We start from the raw sequence: 18,786 nt of genomic DNA on the forward strand, positions 1-18,786 counted from the left end.
CAGGTAGGATGAGCGTACTAAATATGTAGGCAGTAGTTGACTCTGCTGCTTCTTCAAGGCCTTGTTCATGTTCATTCCATGTCAGGTGTGCATGCTCGCTGCATTCACTGGTGCTGGAAGCTTTCCCCTCCAAGGTTACTTTGGGAACCAGGTCTGGCGCCACAAAAGGGGTGGCACCTGTATGTTATGGTGTAAGAGGTGCCACTGGCTCCCCTTATCTGCAGTTCTTGCCTCAGTGACAGTGCATAGAACACTCCTTTGCTCTAGCAAAGTTTGTCTTCTCAGCTGTTCATATGAACTTTATTATATATAGTTGTTAGATTGTAGTTGATTTTCTTCCCTTAGACTTCCCACAGGATGGAGCCTGTTCTGCTCCTCAGTTTAAGAACTCTGACTGGTACAAGAAGCCTGTGCTGATCTGTGATCCTTGCACTAGCTGCCTATGCTGTTTGGGTGAGGCCCATATGAGTGACAGTTATTGTATTTGCAGGCCTTGCTGATGGGGAGGAGGGCATGAGGGCAGCTGCCCCTGCTACCGCAGCAATGGCAGTAGCTAGAACCCCAGGCCCTTTAAATCACCTCCAGGTGAAGCACGCAGGGCAACAGTGACAGACTGGGTTAGGGAGGCTAGTAGCCAGACCTATCTCTTCCAGCCAAAACACTACCCTTCGAGGGGCTTGGAGCCTCCCATACAGCCTTGCCCAGGCCACGACAAAGTGTGTTAGCTGCCCTGCATACTTTTAAGAGCTTTAAGTTGCATACTAGAAAGGAGCAGGACTTAGGCTTACAGCTCTACTTTTGGAGTTGATGCTATTCCCAGTACCAGATCAGTCCTGATAAGGCTTAGTGCATAGCACTGCCACTTGGATGCAGAGTACCCAGGAGGTAGGGGTTCAGCTGTTAGTGTGTGGACCAGCACTCTCAGAGACATGCCAGCCATTCACGGCAGCCGCACCGGGATCCAGCACCTCAAAGTACATCTGGTAGCAGAGGCCCTGCGTATGGCATAGGAAGTCTTGTCCTTCCCAGTGCTGCCCACACTGGCATCACCAGCATCCATGTCAAGGTGTAAGCCTGGTCTTGGACCTCTTCCTCACTTCCCAGAAGTGCAGCTCCACCTGCCTCCCACAGGAAGCATCCTGATAGCACTTGCCCATGCAGAGCCACTCTGGTACTGATGTAGGACTGCACTTGTGTCAGAGCTCTTGGAGCTGGTCTCTGGACTCCCTGTTCCTCAGGCTTGAATTGCCCATCTCCCACGGGAGGTGCAGACTGGAGGCACGCATAGCCTCACCGCCTTGGTACAGGAAACACCATAGCCACTCATCCTTAGTGCAGAGCTACACTTATAAGGGCCATCAACAGGAATAAGGTAGTACTATTCTCCCACATACAGGTCCAGGTCCTCACTCCAGCATGGAAACTCTTGTCCTGGCACTATTCACAGTTCCAGTCCTGCTGGTGGCACTGGTCACCAAGCGTTTGGCATTGATTGCTGTATTACCAATGCAGATCCACTGAATAACAACCGATCACCTTCTCTCAGGAACTGCCGACAAATTGGACAGTAGGAAGGAAATCTAAATGAACAGCATAGATGCAACGTAACCCACCAAACTTACATACTGTAGTAATATGTTCTGTCCCTGAACTCCCTGTCATATTCACTTTTATTTAAAATGTAAGCTCTGTGGGGCAGATTTGTTGTAAACTTGACTGTAAGTACCTAGCATCCATTTCTGGCTGTCTTTTCTATATTGCTTGTCAAATTGATGTAAAGGGGAGTGATTCCTACTGATGCCACTAGAAAATCTCCCAGCCCCAACTGCTGAATGCACTACCTCCCAGCTAGCACCAGAGTTCAGGAATGATCTCTGCTCCCCATGGAGTCACACCATGACACCAGCTGGCTGGAACATTCTTTGCAGAAGCACCAGCTGCTGAGAACTAATTGGGGGGGAATTCTTACTTTCATCCCCTTAGTGAGCGGGAAACATTGGCTGAGGCACAAACATTTGCGCTACGTCTACACTAAGAGAAATCTTCAAAATAGCCATGCTAATGGCCATTTTGAAGAATACTAATGAGGTGCTGAAATGCATATTAAGCACCTCATTAGCATGCCATCTGCCTTGGCACTTCAAAATTGCCACTTTTCGCTCCCTTTCGGCTTGTCCAGATGGGGGCCTTTTTCAAAAGGACCCCACCAACTTCAAAATCCCCTTATTCCTATCTGCAGCGCCTCATTAGTATTCTTCAAAATGGCCATTAGCATGGCTATTTCAAAGATTTCTCTTAGTGTAGACGTGGCCTTGGAGATGGGAGAGTAGTTCGTGTGTAACAGGAAACATGTCTTTCATCTTTGCTTTGAATTGAATGTTGCATTTCTAGGGGGAGTGAGTACTGTGATCTTAATTCTGCCCAGGGTGGACATCACTTATATATGCATAGAATGAGCTCATGATCTGGCAGGGTTTCCTGTAGAGTATGGATGCCGAGAAGGAGTGAACATGGAGAGTCGCTGTCCTTCCAGGGAAGTGGTCTCTTGCCTTAGATCTGAGCAGTCTGCTGGGAGGATATGGAAGTTGATAGGAAGAGGTCTTCAGGATTTTTATTTGTGAAGTACAAATGTTTTTCAAAGATTTTGGAGAGGGTTCCTGGTAAATAAAACAAAATATTATGATGTGGTGCTTCCTCTGGAAAGCAAGTGGATTGATTGCTTGGGCTTGGGCTGGTGTAGTCACAGCTAAAGCCGGTAAGCAAGCAAAGCAACTCAGTCCAGACGGTAGCAGAAAGGAGCAGCTCTGAAAACAACAATGTGTTATGTCCTGGGATGTTTTCAGCTGTCTGCCTCAGCAGTGCTTGTACCCTGTGGACACCTCACAGGTCACGCAAATTAGACAATGACAGCCTGGTCTGTGTGGGAAATATGACAGGTGAGTGACCTTTACTAAATGATAGTTTGATATCTAGGGTAGGGTAGAGGGAACATTCCTGTCCCACTCCTGAGGCCTCTGTCTCTTTTGCATCCTTTGGTAGCTCTTCTGTTGCTTGTAAGTCAGCTGAAATGGACTGTCGTGGCCAGCTATGCATGCTCCAGTCCAGCTAGTTACTAGAACAGTGGGATGGTCCTCCTGAGTGAGGGAAGGGCTCCAGTAGCACCACCTACTATGATCAAATGAAAATCTGTGATCTGATTGGCTGACAAGCAATCTAGATCCATAAATCAGTCTCCCTTGGAATTTTGATCAAATGTATTGCTCAAACACTGACTATAAAGTGACTTAGTACTTGTTTGTATTCGTGATGATTCTTAAAACTGTAACTTTCATCTGATGATCTTAAAGCACGTTGCTCAGCTGGGTCAGCATTCTTCTCCACATTCTGCTAGTGCAGAAACTGAGGCACAGAGAAGGGAAATGACCTACTCAGAATCATATGGAGATTCTATCACTAGAAGAGCTGGCTGTAGAGCCATGGTTCTAACTAATAGACTCATTCTTTGATCGTAACCAATAGACCAAGCTTCATTTCTTCTTAATTTATAATAGTTTTCAGAAGATAAAATTCTCTCATTCAGTCACTGAAGCCGCTATTGCCACCCCATACATATGGGAGGGCGTTGGCTCCTATCCTATTATTGAGTTGTGTGGGAATTGCGTCCTTCTCCCTTCCTTTTTCCTGCGATGGAGCAGTATCCTCAGCTAGAGATTTGGGAACCGCAGGGAGCATCAAGGTACCTGAAACAGAAACATTCACCTTAAAAAAAATTTTAATTAATTTGAAATTAACTTCTTTAGACAAACAGCTGCTTCTTTCTACAGGATCTGCATGCTCTCACACAGTGTGCATATACCATCTCATCCTCACTCTACTCCATCCTCCACACTGCCAACAATAAGCACAGATAGCCTTCATGTTTTTTTAAATTAAATGTAACTTTTTCCAAGCTTTCTTTCTTATTCTTCCCAATACTCAAATCTTAAAGAAGGAAATATAGAAAATCCTGATGCTGTGCGGCTCTGTAGTCTGTACTGAACCATTTAATGGACTGTGTGCAATAATATAAGCCCAGGTGCGTGCAGGGCTGTTGTTCCCCCTCTACTGTTGAGAGGAATGAGGTGTTTGGCTCCCCTGATTGACAAACATACCTCCTCTCCTGTCTTACCTCACTTCCACCAATATCCATCATATCCTACTGAGAAGTAGAAGAGCTATTTATGGCAGGCTCCCTTTGACTACAGTATGTCCGGCAATAATGTCAGTCTGAGGCTCTTCTTGTTTCTTTTCAACCAGAGGAAAGCCCTGAATCCCATTCAGACCTGTCCTACTACTCTTACGAGTATGACCCGGACCCTTATGCTTCTGAAGCTGACATCTTTGAGGTTCCAGCAGAGCTGACAACAACAGAGACAACATTCAGAGAAGGTGACAAGATTCAGGAAGTTCTGACTACAGTGGAATGGTGAGATAAATATATGAGGGGGAGAATCTGTTTTTTAATCAAGTTCTGATATCATAAAACACGAGACCGGGTCAAGAGTGAGTGTAAATAATGCAATAGGGGCATACCAGCAGTCATTCTGCTAAATGCTTGGCAAAGGACCAGATGCAGATGGTCAGGCTAGTTGGGATGGCACTGGGACCTGCATGCCTGAAAGTATCAGTTCCTAAAGTAAATGGTAAATTCAGAAGGACCTTTATGCTTTTCCCTACCTGGCCCCATCACCGCTGCTGAGAGACATGAAGTGGAAATGACTTCTCTTCATTATATTCTCTCTTCAACAGAAATAAATAATTTAAAATTAAAAGAAGAGGCTCAGAATCAACTCCTGTACAAGTTTGTTCCTACAGACAACCTGCTGCTGCAGAACAGAAACCAAATGATGACTACTTCCTGATGCCCTCAGAATTGTAGGCTTTGCCTCCTCATGGGGGGCAGATGCTCCAAGAGGGTGCTCAGCTTTCTTTTTCTATCAATTTTCCTGCATTTTATGTGTCCTCTTAGGAATCATTCCAAGAATGGGAGACCAGCTTGTTGCCCCACTGTAGATGAGGAGAACAGAGGCTGGAGTTCGAACCCTTAACCACTACAAAATATGCTACAAAGATCCTACAACGCCATTTCTTAGGTACACTGAGTCCAGATTGCTGTGCTCGGTTGGGTTGCTATTTGAGAAGACATGGCTGAGAAGTGTTCCTTTTTTAACTAATAAAAAGCAGTGTATTTTAGCTAAGTATGCCACAGCAAAAGGTTAAAAAACCCCTAGCCCACCACCCCCTCTAGGCCACTGCACCAGCAACATGTTGCCCTGCAGATAGAAGAGTTCAATGTTGATCAGTCTTGACGGGGAACATTCTGCAAACGAAGTGAAGTCATCTGTGAATTTCACGGGAGTTAAAAGCCTGACAGTTCAGGAAATGACTGCAGCTCTGTCTGGGAAGAATAGCAGTAATTAGGGTCAAGTGACTGAACTCCATTCATGCTGGAACAGGTACTGCCAAATGCAACTTGCAGCTTCCTAGCCTTTGCCCTCTAGTCACTCTCTCCTTACCTTCAGAAAGAGAATAAAAGTGACCTGTGGCCATGGTTTTCTCAGTGTTTGCCTCATTTCAACAGCCATTTCTACTCTTCTCCCACCAGGATCCCAGTACAATGGGTGTTCTTGAAGTAGATTTCTGTGCAGAGTCTGCATGGCCCTTGGGCTGCTGGGCAGAGGCAAATCCCTCCTCTTTGTCATAGAGCTTTATCTCCTTTAGTCTAAACTGCCCTAAGCAATGACTGCTGGGATCTAAGCAATGGATTATGCAGTGTAATGAAAAGTAAAAAGTGTTTCCGAAGTGCAGTGGCAGACGCATTCTATGTTCCCATTCCTGTTTGGAGGAGTTATGTGAATCTGCCTGTTGCAGAATAGTAGAGCTGTTGATGAGTTGCATTTAACTTATGCAATTAACTAAAAAAAAGTAACCGTGATGAAAAAAATTAACTGTGATTCATCACAGTTTTAATTGCAATGTTAAACAATAGAATACCAATTGAAATGTATTAAATAATAGAAGATTTACATAGCATTGCTCAGGTCCTTAACTCAGTTACTTGTTTTATGGAAAATAAAATTAAAATGTAAATGCTTCATTTAAATCATTACCTGAGGTGGGGCTTGGGATGAGGTTGCAGGATGCAAGCTGTCCTGGGGGAGAAAAGATTATCCCAGCCCTGTCTCACTGCAGTAGCTTGGGACCAAGTAAGAAGTGCCTCTCCATGGGCACTGCAGATCCAATGGGCACAGCCAGGAGGAGGGTGCATGTCACCCAGCTGGGGCAGGTGCAGGTTCGTCTGCCCCTTTCACCCCCAACCAGAGTGAGAAATCTAGCAAACTGCATTTCCCCTTACTCTTTGATGAAGGGGAACAGCCAGATGTATTCTGGTACAAATTGTGCAAGAGGGGATGAGACACTTCTCCCCAACAACAGCTGGGGCAGGTAGTTTTGTCTGCCCCTGCACTCCCCAGCAAGAGAGGAATGCAGCAAACTGCACATCTCCTCATTCTCCCCAGCAATGTTCCCATGTGAATTGAGGGAAAGGGGAGAGCTTCATCTCCCCCCGTCCTCCCTAATGGGTGCTTGGGGGGGTGAGAGGCTCAAGGCTGGGGTGGTCCCAGGTTTGTGAGGAGGGCGTTGGAAGAGGTGGGCTGCCTGGTGATTCTGTCTCTTTTCTGTATAGTTTTATGAGAAGCAATCCCATCTCAGTCACATTCCATTTTCCTGGCACAACCAAACGTTCACCTTGCAGGAAGCTGTATACTGAATTTGGTGGTATTAGCTCTTACCATTTAGGAGGAGTTCTTGAACAGACATACTGACAAAGTCTCACAAATATATAGTAGATGTTTGGATGTTTTCTACATTTTCAAATTATTGATTTTAATTACAACCCAGAATACAAAGTGTACAGTGCTCACTTTATATTATTTTATTATAAATATTTGCATTGCAGAAATGACAAACAAAAGAAGTAATAGTTTTCAATCCACCTCATACAAGTACTGTACTACAATCTTTATATAATGAAAGTGTGACTTACAAATATAGATACCTGCATTTAAAACAACAAGTGAAATTTTAGAGCCTGCAAATCCACTCAGTCTTACTTTTTATTCAACCAATTACTAAGCAAATTAAGTTTGTTACATTTATGGGAGATAATGCTGACCATTTCTTATTTACAGTGCAACCTAAAAGTAAGAAAAGACATTTATTTGGCACTTTTTTAGCTGGCATTGCAAGATATTTACATGCCAGATATGCTAAACATTTGTATGCTTGCTTCTGCCACCATTCCAGAAGACATTCTTTCATGTGACAGTAGTTATTAAAAATGCATTAATTAAATGTATGATTGAACTTCCTTGGGAGAGAATTATATGTTTCCTGCTGTTTTACTGAAATTCTGTCTCATATTTCATGGTATAGCAGTCCCAGATGTTGACCCAGAACATGTTATTTATCAGCATGGACACATGTTTATTTATCACTTTATCAACATGGACATATGTTTTCTGGAATGGTGGTTGAAGCATGAAGGTACATATCTGGCATGTAAAAGTTCTGTGACACCAGCTGCAGCAGAGGTGTACAGATGTCTCTTCTCACTTTCAAAAGGCATTGTAAACAAGAAGAAGGCAACATTATCTCCAGCAAATGTGAACAAACTTGTTTGTCTGACCGATTGGCTGTATAGAAAGTAGAACTGAGTGGACCTTCTTGGTTCTAAAAATTTACACCAGTTTGTTTTTGAATGCTGCTATTTGTGTACATAATCCTATATTTGTAAGTTCAATTTTCATGATGAAGAGATTGTTCTACAGTACTTCAGGAAGTAAAAATACTATTTCTTTTGTTTTTTAAAGTGAAGATATTTGTAACCACAAAGTGAACATTGTATTTTGTATTTCATGTGGTAATTGAAATAATATTTGAAAATGTAGAAAGCATTCAAAATATTTAAATAAATGGTTTTCTGTTATTAACAGTTTAATTAATCACACAATTAGTCACAAGATTAACCACAATTTTTAATGACATGATTAATCACAATTAATTTTTTAAAATCTCTTAAGAGCCGTATAAAATAGTCTTAGTGATTCCTCTCCTCACTTCCATCCTCCCCTTGGTCCAAAGTGAGGTTTCAGTCCATATAGAGAGTGTTCATGAAAGGAAACAAAAAAAGGCTTGAGTCCCTTCACGTTTAGGGGTTGTCTGTAGGCGGAAGTTGACCAGCACGGCCACTGTGAAATAGCTCCCTGTGTGGACACTTTGTTCCAAAAGAATTTGCACACTTTGGGAATGATTACCCTGAAATAGTGATGCTATTTTGTAATCGTATTCGTACAGGCAGCTGCTGCACAGAAGCTATTCTGGCCAGTTTCTTCATGTAGTCAAGCCCTGAGTTCCATTTTTTGAATGTTGGTTCCAGCCAGAATGCTGAGGAAAAGCAAGATTCTTTGGTTGTGGTGGCAGCTGAGGGGAGGGGAGGCACTAAAATTTCCAATGTCAGTCTCTAGGCTGGGATTGGGTCATTGCTGCAGCCTTCAAATTTCAACTTCCTAAACATATGTAACATGGTGGAAGAGCTGAGCTCATAGCTCAATTCCTGAAATGCCCATAAATTCTAGAATATCTCTGCTAGCTGCTTTTCAGATCACTCCTTCCCCTGCTGATCTGAGGTCTTCTGTCAGGAGTTTAATGTGGCCTGCCTGTGGACATGTCCTGCTTATCTGGAGAGATTTTGCTGTCTTTTTAATGTGTGTGAATGAATCACATCCTAACTGTACTCCACAGCATAGCAGAAGCACTAGCTGCTCTATTCCTGCCTAACAGATAAACAAATAACTTATAACCAAATACCATCTATGTGCTGGTGCTGCCTTTAGCAAGCAAGTGGCTTGGCAAGCACTGACTATTGTGCACATAGAGCAGCATAAGTCAATATTTATTTCTTGGATAAATAAGATGCTTAGAGCAAGTGAAAGTGAAAAAAATTTCTTCATTTAAAAGCATCAGGACTTCACAATAGAACCCTGTAGTTTGCTGGCACTAGCCCCAGCGCTCATTAAGGCCAGAAAGCTAGAAGAGTGAGATGAGTTGTCATCCTAATCACAAGGCTATGACCCAACTTCTTGTCCTCCTTCTCCTTGTGCTTGGTCATGCTCATTGGCTTCCTACTAAGTTGGGAATTCTGCTCTTCATGTCTAGCTCCAAGGTCTCCAGCTTCCAACTCTCTCCCTTTGCTTCCTGAGTTGTTGGTGTCCTCTGTTTGAATTAACAATGTTTTGTGGAAGTTTTTTCTGATTAATTATGTGCTGATTGATCGCACCCACAGGATGTTCTGCTCCTGTTGGACACCTTATGTGGACAGGTGGAGCTGGTGACTGCAGCACTCAAGAAAGTAGGGATGGATGATTTTCTCTGTTATAATGGTGTTTTAAATACCAGCCAGTGCTGCTTCCTGCATTGCAATTACGGTGCTAGGGTACACCATTCCTTGGTACCCTTAAGTCTTGAAAGTTCTAGGTTAGTAGAGAGCCTGTGCACCGTTTCCTGGCCAGAACATTTTTTGGGACATTGGCACCTGTAGGGTGGTCAGTGTCATCCATTTTCCACCCCAAGGACAGAACTTTCTTTGTGGTTAAGACTGGGCTGCAACCAGTGTAGCTGATCTACCCCCCCAGCTAACTTCTTGCTGCAGTTCAATAGGCTATTTATTTAAGAATACAAGGAAAGGAACATAAAAATACAAAAAAGCAGCTGCCACTCTTTCCCCCATCACTGTAAGGGGAAAGGCCTTTTACCGAAAAGTAGGTGCTGCTAGAAAAACAAAAAAGCAGTCATGTAGCACTTTAAAGACTAACAAAATAATTTATTAGGTGATGAGCTTTCGTGGGACAGACCTACTTCTTCAGATCTATAGCCTTACCAGAACAGACTCAATATATAAAGCACAGAGGTCTAAAAATTGTTATCAAGGTTGACAAATCAGAAAAGTTGTTATTAAAGTTGGCAAATCAGATAGAAGAGCAGAAGGATGGGGGTGTAGGGTGAGGAAGTTAAGTGTTAGGTCAAACATCAAAGTATGTGAAAGAGTCCTTGTAATGGGTCAGGTAGTTGCTGTCCCTTGTGAAACCACATGTTAATGTGCCCAGTTTGAATATGAATGTTAGTTCTGAATGTTCTCTCTGTACACATTTGTTAAAGTCTCTTTTATTCAGAACACAAACACTCAGGTCTTTAACAGAATGGCCCACTTCATTGAAGTGCTGGCTGATAGGTTTGTGTATTTGGAGATTTTTTTATGTCTGCTCTATGCCCATTCATTCTTTGTCAAAGAGGGTTTGCAGTTTGCCCAATATACAGAGTGTGTGGGATTGCTGGCACATGGCATATATGACGTTAGTTGAGGAACAGCAGAATGTGCCCCGATTCTGTAATTAACGTGGTTAGGTCCAGTGATGGTATCTCCAGAATAGGTATGTGGACAAAGTTGGCAACGGGGTTTGTTGCAAGGAAAAGTTCCAGCATTAGTATTATTGTGGTATAGCCTGTGGTTGCTGGTGAAAATCCTCATAAGGTTAGGAAGTTGTCTGTAGGAGAGAACAGGCCTGTCACCTAGGGACTTCTGGAGTGTGCCATCATGATTTAGGGTAGGTTGTAAGTCTTTAATGATGCGTTGCAGTGGTTTGAGTTGGGGGCTGCAGGTAAAAAGGAGTGGTGTTCTGTTGTTGGCTTTTTTGGTGCTACATGGCTGCTTTTTTGTTTTGATAGAATATAGACTAACACGACTATCTCTCTGTTACTAGGTGCTGCTAGGAGTAACTTTTTACATTGGAGTCCGTGTTTATTCCAGTTGCATTCCTCCTTTCTCAAACTGTCCCTGTTTTCTATTACAACAGTTCTCAAATCAAGGCAAATTAAATTCTTGTCCATCCCTCCCTTTTCAAAGTGCTCGTTCCAATACATATTCTGTCTGGGACTATGTTCCCCGTAAGACAATGGACTCAGGGTGGGGGCTTCAGACTTTTGGTCATTCACTGGCTTGTACCCACTGAATGTGTGGCTTCTCAGTCACACACCTGTCTCTGAGAGGACTGAGAGAACGAAGCCCTGAGGGCCCACAGACATTAGCACGGTGAGATTCTCAATGCTATTTGGTGAGGAGCAAGAGATTTTTATCCCAGCCTAAGAAATAAAAAGCAGTCACATTGTGGTTGCTTAAAATGAATGAGGGCAGACAAAAAGTGGGGTTTTCTTGGGGCTATGGGATTTTTGCCATTTTAGAATGGTGTCTCTCACGTGCTTAAGAGAAGTCATCTTTCTCCTTTCCTCTGTCTGACAATAATTCAACTTGAAGGAAAGAGAGACACCAGTGTATGTGTGAAATACAGAAGAGCCTGTTTATATCAACGTATTCTGCCAAATAGACTAGATAGCTCTCACTAATTATCAGTGATTTTGCTTGTAATCCTGCCAGTGAAATTAGTGTTAATATTCTTGTACAGTTATTGATATAATCAGGAGCAATCATTATCATGGTATTTATTTTTAAAGCAAAAGTTCTTCTTTCCTTTATTGTTCATACATTCTTCTTTTGCCTCTTCTTGATCAGCCTCAATGAATGATGAATAACAGAAAAGGATAACTTAAAACTTGAGTTGAAAGCAGTGGCACTTACTTTGCTGACATTGATTATTTAATGCACAGTAATCTGGGTTCCCTTAGTGTAAGTAATTGTCAATTTAGAAATACATCTTTGTCCATTTAATGTTTAAAAAAAAACAAACCCTTCTGCTCAGTTTGTTTGCTCTTGTGTGCTGTTTCTGTTGGAGTGGTGATAACCCTGGTTCTTGGCCTAACAATCTGTCTTGTACTCAGCAGCTGGTATTTTCTCAGAATTCAGAGTACTGCACTTACAGAAAATAGGCTCTAGTTTTTCCACTAACAATGTCTTTAAAAGCACAAAACCCTGCTTTGTGAACTTTTTTGTTTTCTTCACACAAATGTTAGTAAGAGTCCAGAAAAGGCATTATTTTAGAAACTGATTAATATTTTATTAAAAACTGATTTCTGAAACAATTCTGTCTTCCTCTCCTCTCTACTAACATCTGCCTCATAACAGTACAGGGGGAGCATACTGCAGGGCTGTGGCTCTGCGCTTTCTCTAACCTATCAGCTATACTGTTGCACAGCACTGAGGTGGAATGGGTAATACATGTAATAGCAGAACCAAAGTAGTCAACAGTTCTAAGGAGTTTCTGGTGTCCTATCCATGTCAGATTCATTTTTTGCCAGGAGGCGACTTCAGTTTTGTTTTGAAGGTTACAGTTGCTGCAACTTGCACATTTGCAACACATTCCTGAATCCAGCTGCAGTCCTGGTCAGCTCTTTTAGTGGGGGTGTTGGGGCATTTGGGTCTTCGCAGAAGTTTCAAAAAAGAAGTGTGAGATTCCAGTGTGGGAGTTTTTAGTGCTTCATTAACATCCTGTCTTGAAGAGACATGAAAATCTTTTGTCCTGGGCACAAGCTGAGCTCCCTTCATAACATATTAAAGAGAGATGGTTCACTGCAAAGCAATCACAGGTGCTCAGCAGCAGAGCATTGTGCATACAGGAATGAGGGGATATTGTTTGTACATTTCTTACCAGTGGTAATCTGAGGATTTCCTAGATGAGAAGCCCGTTATTAGAGAAGGTGACTTCCACCTCATTCGAGTAGAATAATTAATATGAAATAATGCATCTCTTGAGGCTCTGACAGCATTTTACAAACATTGATGAATTCAGCCTTACAAGTATCCTCTCCATTATACAGCTGGTGATACTGAAGTGCAAGAAACTAAATTACTTACTTTTGGACATAGAGGCTGCGTCTACACGTGCACGCTACTTCGAAGTAGCGGCAGTAACTTCGAAATAGCGCCCGTCACGTCTACACGTGTTGGGCGCTATTTCGAAGTTGAAATCGACGTTAGGCGGCGAGACGTCGAAGTCGCTAACCCCATGAGCGGATGGGAATAGCGCCCTACTTCGACGTTCAACATCGAAGTAGGGACGTGTAGACGATCCGCGTCCCGCAACATCGAAATAGCGGGGTCCTCCATGGCGGCCATCAGCTGGGGGGTTGAGAGATACTCTCTCTCCAGCCCTTGCGGGGCTCTGTGGTCACCGTGGGCAGCAGCCCTTAGCCCAGGGCTTCTGGCTGCTGCTGCTGCAGCTGGGGGTCCGTGCTGCATATACAGGGTCTGCAACTAGTTGTTGGCTCTGTGTATCTTGCACTGTTTAATGAAAGTGTGTCTGGGAGGGGCCCTTTAAGGGAGCGACTTGCTGTTGAGTCCGCCCCGTGACCCTGTCTGCAGCTGTGCCTGGCTCCCTTATTTCGACGTGTGCTACTTTGGCGTGTAGACGTTCCCTCGCTGTGCCTATTTCGATGTTGGGCTGAGCAACGTCGAAGTTGAACATCGACGTTGCCAGCCCTGGAGGACGTGTAGACGTTATTCATCGAAATAGCCTATTTCGATGTCGCAACATCGAAATAAGCTATTTCGAAGTTGGGTGCACGTGTAGACGTAGCCAGACTGATGCAGTGGAAGTGAGAGAGAGAGAGAATGGGATGGAATCCAGAAGTCTTGCTTCCCACTTTCTCTCTCACTCTATAAATTCTTAATTCTGCCCACTCACTTTCTCTGATTTCTTTAAATGTACCTATTTTTGCTGAAATCAGGATAAAATTTACCTTGATAGGAACACGGGATTCTGGTATTTCCACAAATGAGGGTTTACCAAGTCATGTAAGAAGATTCTAACTTTGCCTGTATATGGACACATATCAGGACGCACCTGATATGCCAGCCAAATGGCTTCATGCACAAGATGTGTGATCAGTGGCAGAGACTAGTGTGTTAGTGGTTGTAAGGTGTCCTTGTCAATCAGTTTGCTTGGGCAGGTTTTCATAGTGGGCAAATGCATTCCTATGCTCCTTTTTTACCACAGGTGCTCCAGGTTCCTTCCCTGCCAGCAGTAATCTCAGTTGTTATATGTAGAGTCGCCAATATTCCCTTCCCACAGCGCTCTGTTAGCCTGGTAAGAAGGCAGAGCAGCTGTATGGAAAGTTATATGTGCTGTCCCTTCACAAGTTTGTATACATACAGTAGTCACATCTCAATTTGTGCTCCACGCCTTTCAGGAATTCATAAGGCCCTGGTGAATCCAAAGCTTCAGAATCTGTCTCCACCTCCCTTCCTGGAGTAGCTGCCTACCTAGATTGAACCTTGGCACTCTAAACTGTGTCCAAACCTCTACCCTGGACCGAAGAGATGCCCTTGGACTTGAGGGGTGCCAGCACTTCACACCAGGGACTGAGAGTGGGAGCTCTTCTGAGGGAGAGTCTCCTTCGAGGTTTTCAGGGATGTGATGGTTCGCTTGCTGTGGCTGAAAATTCTCTGCCTCACCTTGTCTCTGAAGTCCTCAGAGACATAATAATAGACAAAGGGATCAACACAGCTGTTGAAGCTGCTGAGGGACAGGCTTACCATGTAGCTGACATACAAGTCTCCATAGAGCTTGGAGCAGTGGCTGGAATAGTGCACAAGGAGAAGGATATTGCTGGGTGTGTAAAACACCAAGACTGTGAGCAGCACAAGGACAGTGAGCTTCACAGCATATGCATACTTCTCTCCACTGCCCAGCAGGATCCACAGTACTGAGCAGTGACTAAACATCATCACCACTAAGGGGACAAGAAAGCCACACACAGTCAAGCACACAAAGTAGTAATAGTAGTACTCAGCCTCCTCATGCCTGGGGAGGGCGTCATGGCACAAAGTGATGTCTGCCTTATCCAGAGGGTAGGACTGCTGCAACAGGGTCAAGGGCAAAGTGAAGATGGCAGCGAGGAGCCAAACACTGAGGCAGGTGCAAGTGGCAAAGCCTGGGCTGCGGAAGGAACGGGAAAAGAAAGGGTGCACCGCTGCCAGGTACCGGTCAACGCTGATGCACATGAGCAGTAGCACGGAACAGTACATATTCCCATAGAAGAGGGCAGTGGTGAGCCGGCACAGGCCCTCCCCAAAGGGCCAGTGATTGCCTAAGAAGTAGTAAGAGATCTTAAATGGTAACACCAACACCAGGAGCAGGTCAGCTGCAGCCAGGTTCATCAGGAAGATGGTGGAAGTCAGCTTCTCCATCCTAGTTGCTAGGATCCAAAGAGCCAGCCCATTGGCTGGCAGCCCCACCAGGAAGACAGCAGTATAAAGGCAGGGAATGAACCACACAGTAACTGCACTGCTCAGCTGGGCACGGGAGGCCTCATGGATGGATAGGTAGGTGATATTGTTCCGAGTCACCTTCTCTCCTGGGATGGCCCGGGGACACATTGTATTTGCTGATGTAATCACGTGCTCATTGGTGGTGTTCTGGGAGTAATCTAGTGGTGCAAACACAGTTTGTTATTGTTCATGCAGCCCCTAATGTGCTTTCACTTTGCAGGCAGGACTGAAAAGGTTCCTGCCCCAATGCCCCCAGGGTTTGAATTCTAACAAGACAATGGAGGCTGAGATGCAGCAGGGATGGTACTAGCCAATAGTCTGTTTTTGACAAATCAGAAAATAGGCTGATTCTGTAACTAGGTAGAACTTAAAAAAAAAAAAAACAAAAACCCTGAAACTCGTGCATCTCCTCATTTCAGGGCCAAGCATGGTCTGAGGCTGGGACCTGGTACTGTGGACAATTGCCCAGCAACTTTACAGCAGTACTACCAAGTTAATGCTAAAGTTAGCTCTAGGAACATGGGGAGGAGTTTGGTAGAAAGAACTCAAATCAGAAGAATTTAAGGTTTCTGGCTGTCATGTGACCTACTCTAAGAAGAAAATGTAACTGATGCACAAATTAACTAAACAGCAGAAACAAATGTGAAAAGGACAACCTCAAAAAGCAGATTAAATCAACTTATTCTGAGAAAGCTTTAGTTCCAGCAGTTCCTGCAACTTGTCTCCAAGGCCCAGTCATTTTGATCAGCTATTCTTAAAAGTCCCTGAACTCATGCAGTTCCTTGGGAGTCCTGATGTTTTTCACAGCTTGTGATATCTCTTTGTACGGCCTCTGACATGTAGCTATTGGGTAGCAAGGGTGTAAGTGCCAGGGAGCTCTGCTATCTGCCCCTCAGTGGGTACAGGTGACAGGCTCAATCAGCCAGAAGTATCTCTATGGATGGCAAATGCCAGCAGTCCATATTGGGCTGGCTCTTTAGCAAAGGCAAGGATGTATCTCTCCTTTTTGTTGATCTTTGATTTGTGCTCAGACCTTTCCTCTGTGAAATCAAATTAGCTCCTAGTGGGTCCGTACCAGTTTGTTAGCTTCTTGGACCGAGGGTGATTTTTATGCAGCACAGTCAGCATGTGGTCTCTACAGAACTATTACTGAACCCACAGCACAAGTAACGCTGTTCCACAATAAACGGCGGGGAGCAGGTTGGGTTGGAGGGTGTGAAAACTAGAACAAAAGGCAGGAGCTACTTCTCAGGCAGCGGTAAAGCTCCACTGCTGCCTTTTGGGCTTTTCCAATTTCTCTTGTTCCTTCTCTGCCTATAATTCCTCCCCACTCTTCCCTCCCTCTACAAGCACCTTAAGTTTTTTCTTCATTAGATCATATTTCCCATCACTGCTGCTTGTGTCCTTTGTCTTCACAGCAAGTGCTTGCTCAGGAGACACAGAAAGATGCTGAGGAGCAAAGCACCCACCCCCTTAATGAGCAGTAAATTTTCACCCTGTGATGCCCAGTCACTCACCATCATAGTCCGGACTTGCCAAGCAGAGTCCCCAGCAGCTAGACCACAGCACAAGTATGTATGATATGAATGCACACCAGGAGAGCTCCATGCTGTGAAGGGAGCCTGTGATATACAGGTTTGCTCAGAGCTGACTGGGGAAGACGGTATTAATAGCTCTGACTATTAATTTCCTGTTCCCAGCTCTTAACTTAGGGAAAAACTAGGCTGGGCCCTTCCTGCCTTTTCCTGCAGAAAAAAGAACAAGTGATATTGAGAGCTGCTGGAACACTCTGATTGGGTCAGGCCATGTGATGATTCTTGGTTCCTAGGACTGAGTCACTTCATTACCAGGGTTCCCTCTAATTTTTTTCCACCTGTGGGTAAATTATGTGCACCAAGGCATGTGTGGCTGTGAACAACCAGTAGAAACATATGCTGCCAATGTAGGTGGCTTTGGGCCCCTCTGCTAATTATCTGGGTGGCACCTGAATCTCTCCTAGGCAGCCACCCAAGCACTCAGCTTACAGGCAACACTGCTTGTTAGCCCCTGCCACCAGGGGGTGCTTAGCTGGATGGCAGCCAGAGCTGTCTCGTCCATAGGACAGTTCAGGGCAACTGCTCTGGACCCTGCATTTTGAAGAACCTCGTGGGACCCAGGGTTGGCCCAAGAATAGGTGGCTTTTAGTAGCACTTGGGAGGTATACCACTGTTCTATGCCCCCACCAAAGAGTTAATTGCTAAATGGGTGCCCCTGCAGCTCCCCCCACATCCCTAAGTGGCCCTTCCTACATGCCCACCCCCACAGGCACCAGTCGCCCCTTGGCCCAAGGGACTAGCATGGGACTTGGTGTTGGCATCAGTGGTCAAGTTCACCCCTGCACTCACTGGCAGTGGTGGGAAGCAGAGTGACTCAGCCCCTGCCCACTCAAAGAGAGAGGAGTGTTGGTTGGATATTAGGTGAAACATTGGAATGCGTTGCCTAGAGAGGTGGTGGATTTTAAGTCCTGGCTTGACAAGGTCCTGGCTGGGATGACTCAGTAGGGGTTGATCCTGTTTGAAGTAGGGGGCTGGACTAGATGACCTCCTGAGGTCCCTTCCAGCCCTATGATTCTATGATAACTCCGCAGGCTTCCAGTTACATTGCTTAGGGGAAAGGACATGGGGGAAGGAGTGGAACTGCTCCCTGCATTCATCAGCCGTGGAAAGTGAATTGACGAGTTTGGGAGCATGTTGGGGCCAGGTCACCCTGCTTCCAGCCATCCCCAGTGAGTAAAGGGTTGGAAAGGTAAGCAAAGGCCCCATTGCTTGAGGGAGGGGGCTTGGAGAAAGGGAGGGAATGGGTATGGGCAGGGGATGAAGCAGGAGCAGGAAGAGGTGTGGTAGGAACAGAGCACGGGTGGGGGCTAGGGGGATGGGTGGCACAGAGGTGGGAAGAGGTGAGATGGATGGCAGGGCCTGAGGTTGAAAGGGGGGTTGTCCCAGGCCCTAAACCCCTCTAGGACTGTCTCAGGTGTCAGCTTAACACCATCTGTGTATTAGATACTTAAGTACAGTCCTCTGCGCTATGACAGCCCTTACTTTGCCTTGCAGGTTAATAATCGGCCTACCCCCTGTTGTCCAGCCCCTTATCCATAGAACACTTACAAAGATACAAGTCTGTTGTCCTTAAAGGAACAGTACACACCAGCTTGTAAAATACCAGATCTGTACCAGCACTTTGGTGACAAACATTGCTGTTTTCACAGTAAATATAGTTCCAGGTTGCAGTATTAACCAAAGTCTACGGATTCAGGCTATAGTAAGGATATTGGAAACATTGTTACATTTGAAATTAAATTGTGACATTTTCTGGAGCTGAAACTAAACTAACAGGCTAACCTCTTGTCTAAAGAAGTTTTATCTGAGCCAAAGTTTTCCTCGGTGTTTTCCACATAGGTTGGCTGAGATCACATTTCTGTTAATGTAAATGTG

General features: G+C 44.7%; 2 protein-coding genes across 4 annotated transcripts in view; one reads left to right on the forward strand and one right to left on the reverse strand.

Annotated features, from left to right (window-relative positions):
- CPAMD8 (C3 and PZP like alpha-2-macroglobulin domain containing 8) overlaps positions 1–6,072 on the forward strand; it is a 99,398-nt gene extending 93,326 nt beyond the window's left edge. The window contains exons 42-43 of one of the 2 annotated variants that reach the window (XM_074977981.1): positions 4,297–4,465; positions 4,789–6,072. In XM_074977981.1, the coding sequence (XP_074834082.1) occupies positions 4,297–4,465; position 4,789 (170 nt within the window). In that variant the 3' untranslated portion in view covers positions 4,790–6,072. The remainder of the gene's footprint in view (positions 1–4,296; positions 4,466–4,788) is intronic. The other variant, XM_074977979.1, reaches the window with a different exon arrangement.
- Positions 1,171–16,970, reverse strand: F2RL3 (F2R like thrombin or trypsin receptor 3). Of its 2 annotated transcripts, XM_074978008.1 has the most exons (3): positions 16,834–16,970; positions 14,582–15,474; positions 1,171–3,740 (listed from the first exon to the last, which is right to left on the reverse strand). In XM_074978008.1, the coding sequence occupies exons 1-3, from the start codon at positions 16,922–16,924 to the stop codon at positions 3,732–3,734; spliced, it is 993 nt and encodes a 330-aa protein (XP_074834109.1). In that variant the 5' UTR covers positions 16,925–16,970; the 3' UTR covers positions 1,171–3,731. The 2 variants fall into 2 exon arrangements, with proteins under 2 accessions (XP_074834109.1, XP_074834108.1); XM_074978007.1 differs by lacking the exon at positions 1,171–3,740 and having other exon boundaries at positions 13,395–15,474.
- Positions 16,971–18,786: the final 1,816 nt, after the last annotated feature.

The sequence above is a fragment of the Carettochelys insculpta genome, chromosome 27, assembly GCF_033958435.1.
Source record: "Carettochelys insculpta isolate YL-2023 chromosome 27, ASM3395843v1, whole genome shotgun sequence".
NCBI lineage: Eukaryota > Metazoa > Chordata > Testudines > Carettochelyidae > Carettochelys > Carettochelys insculpta.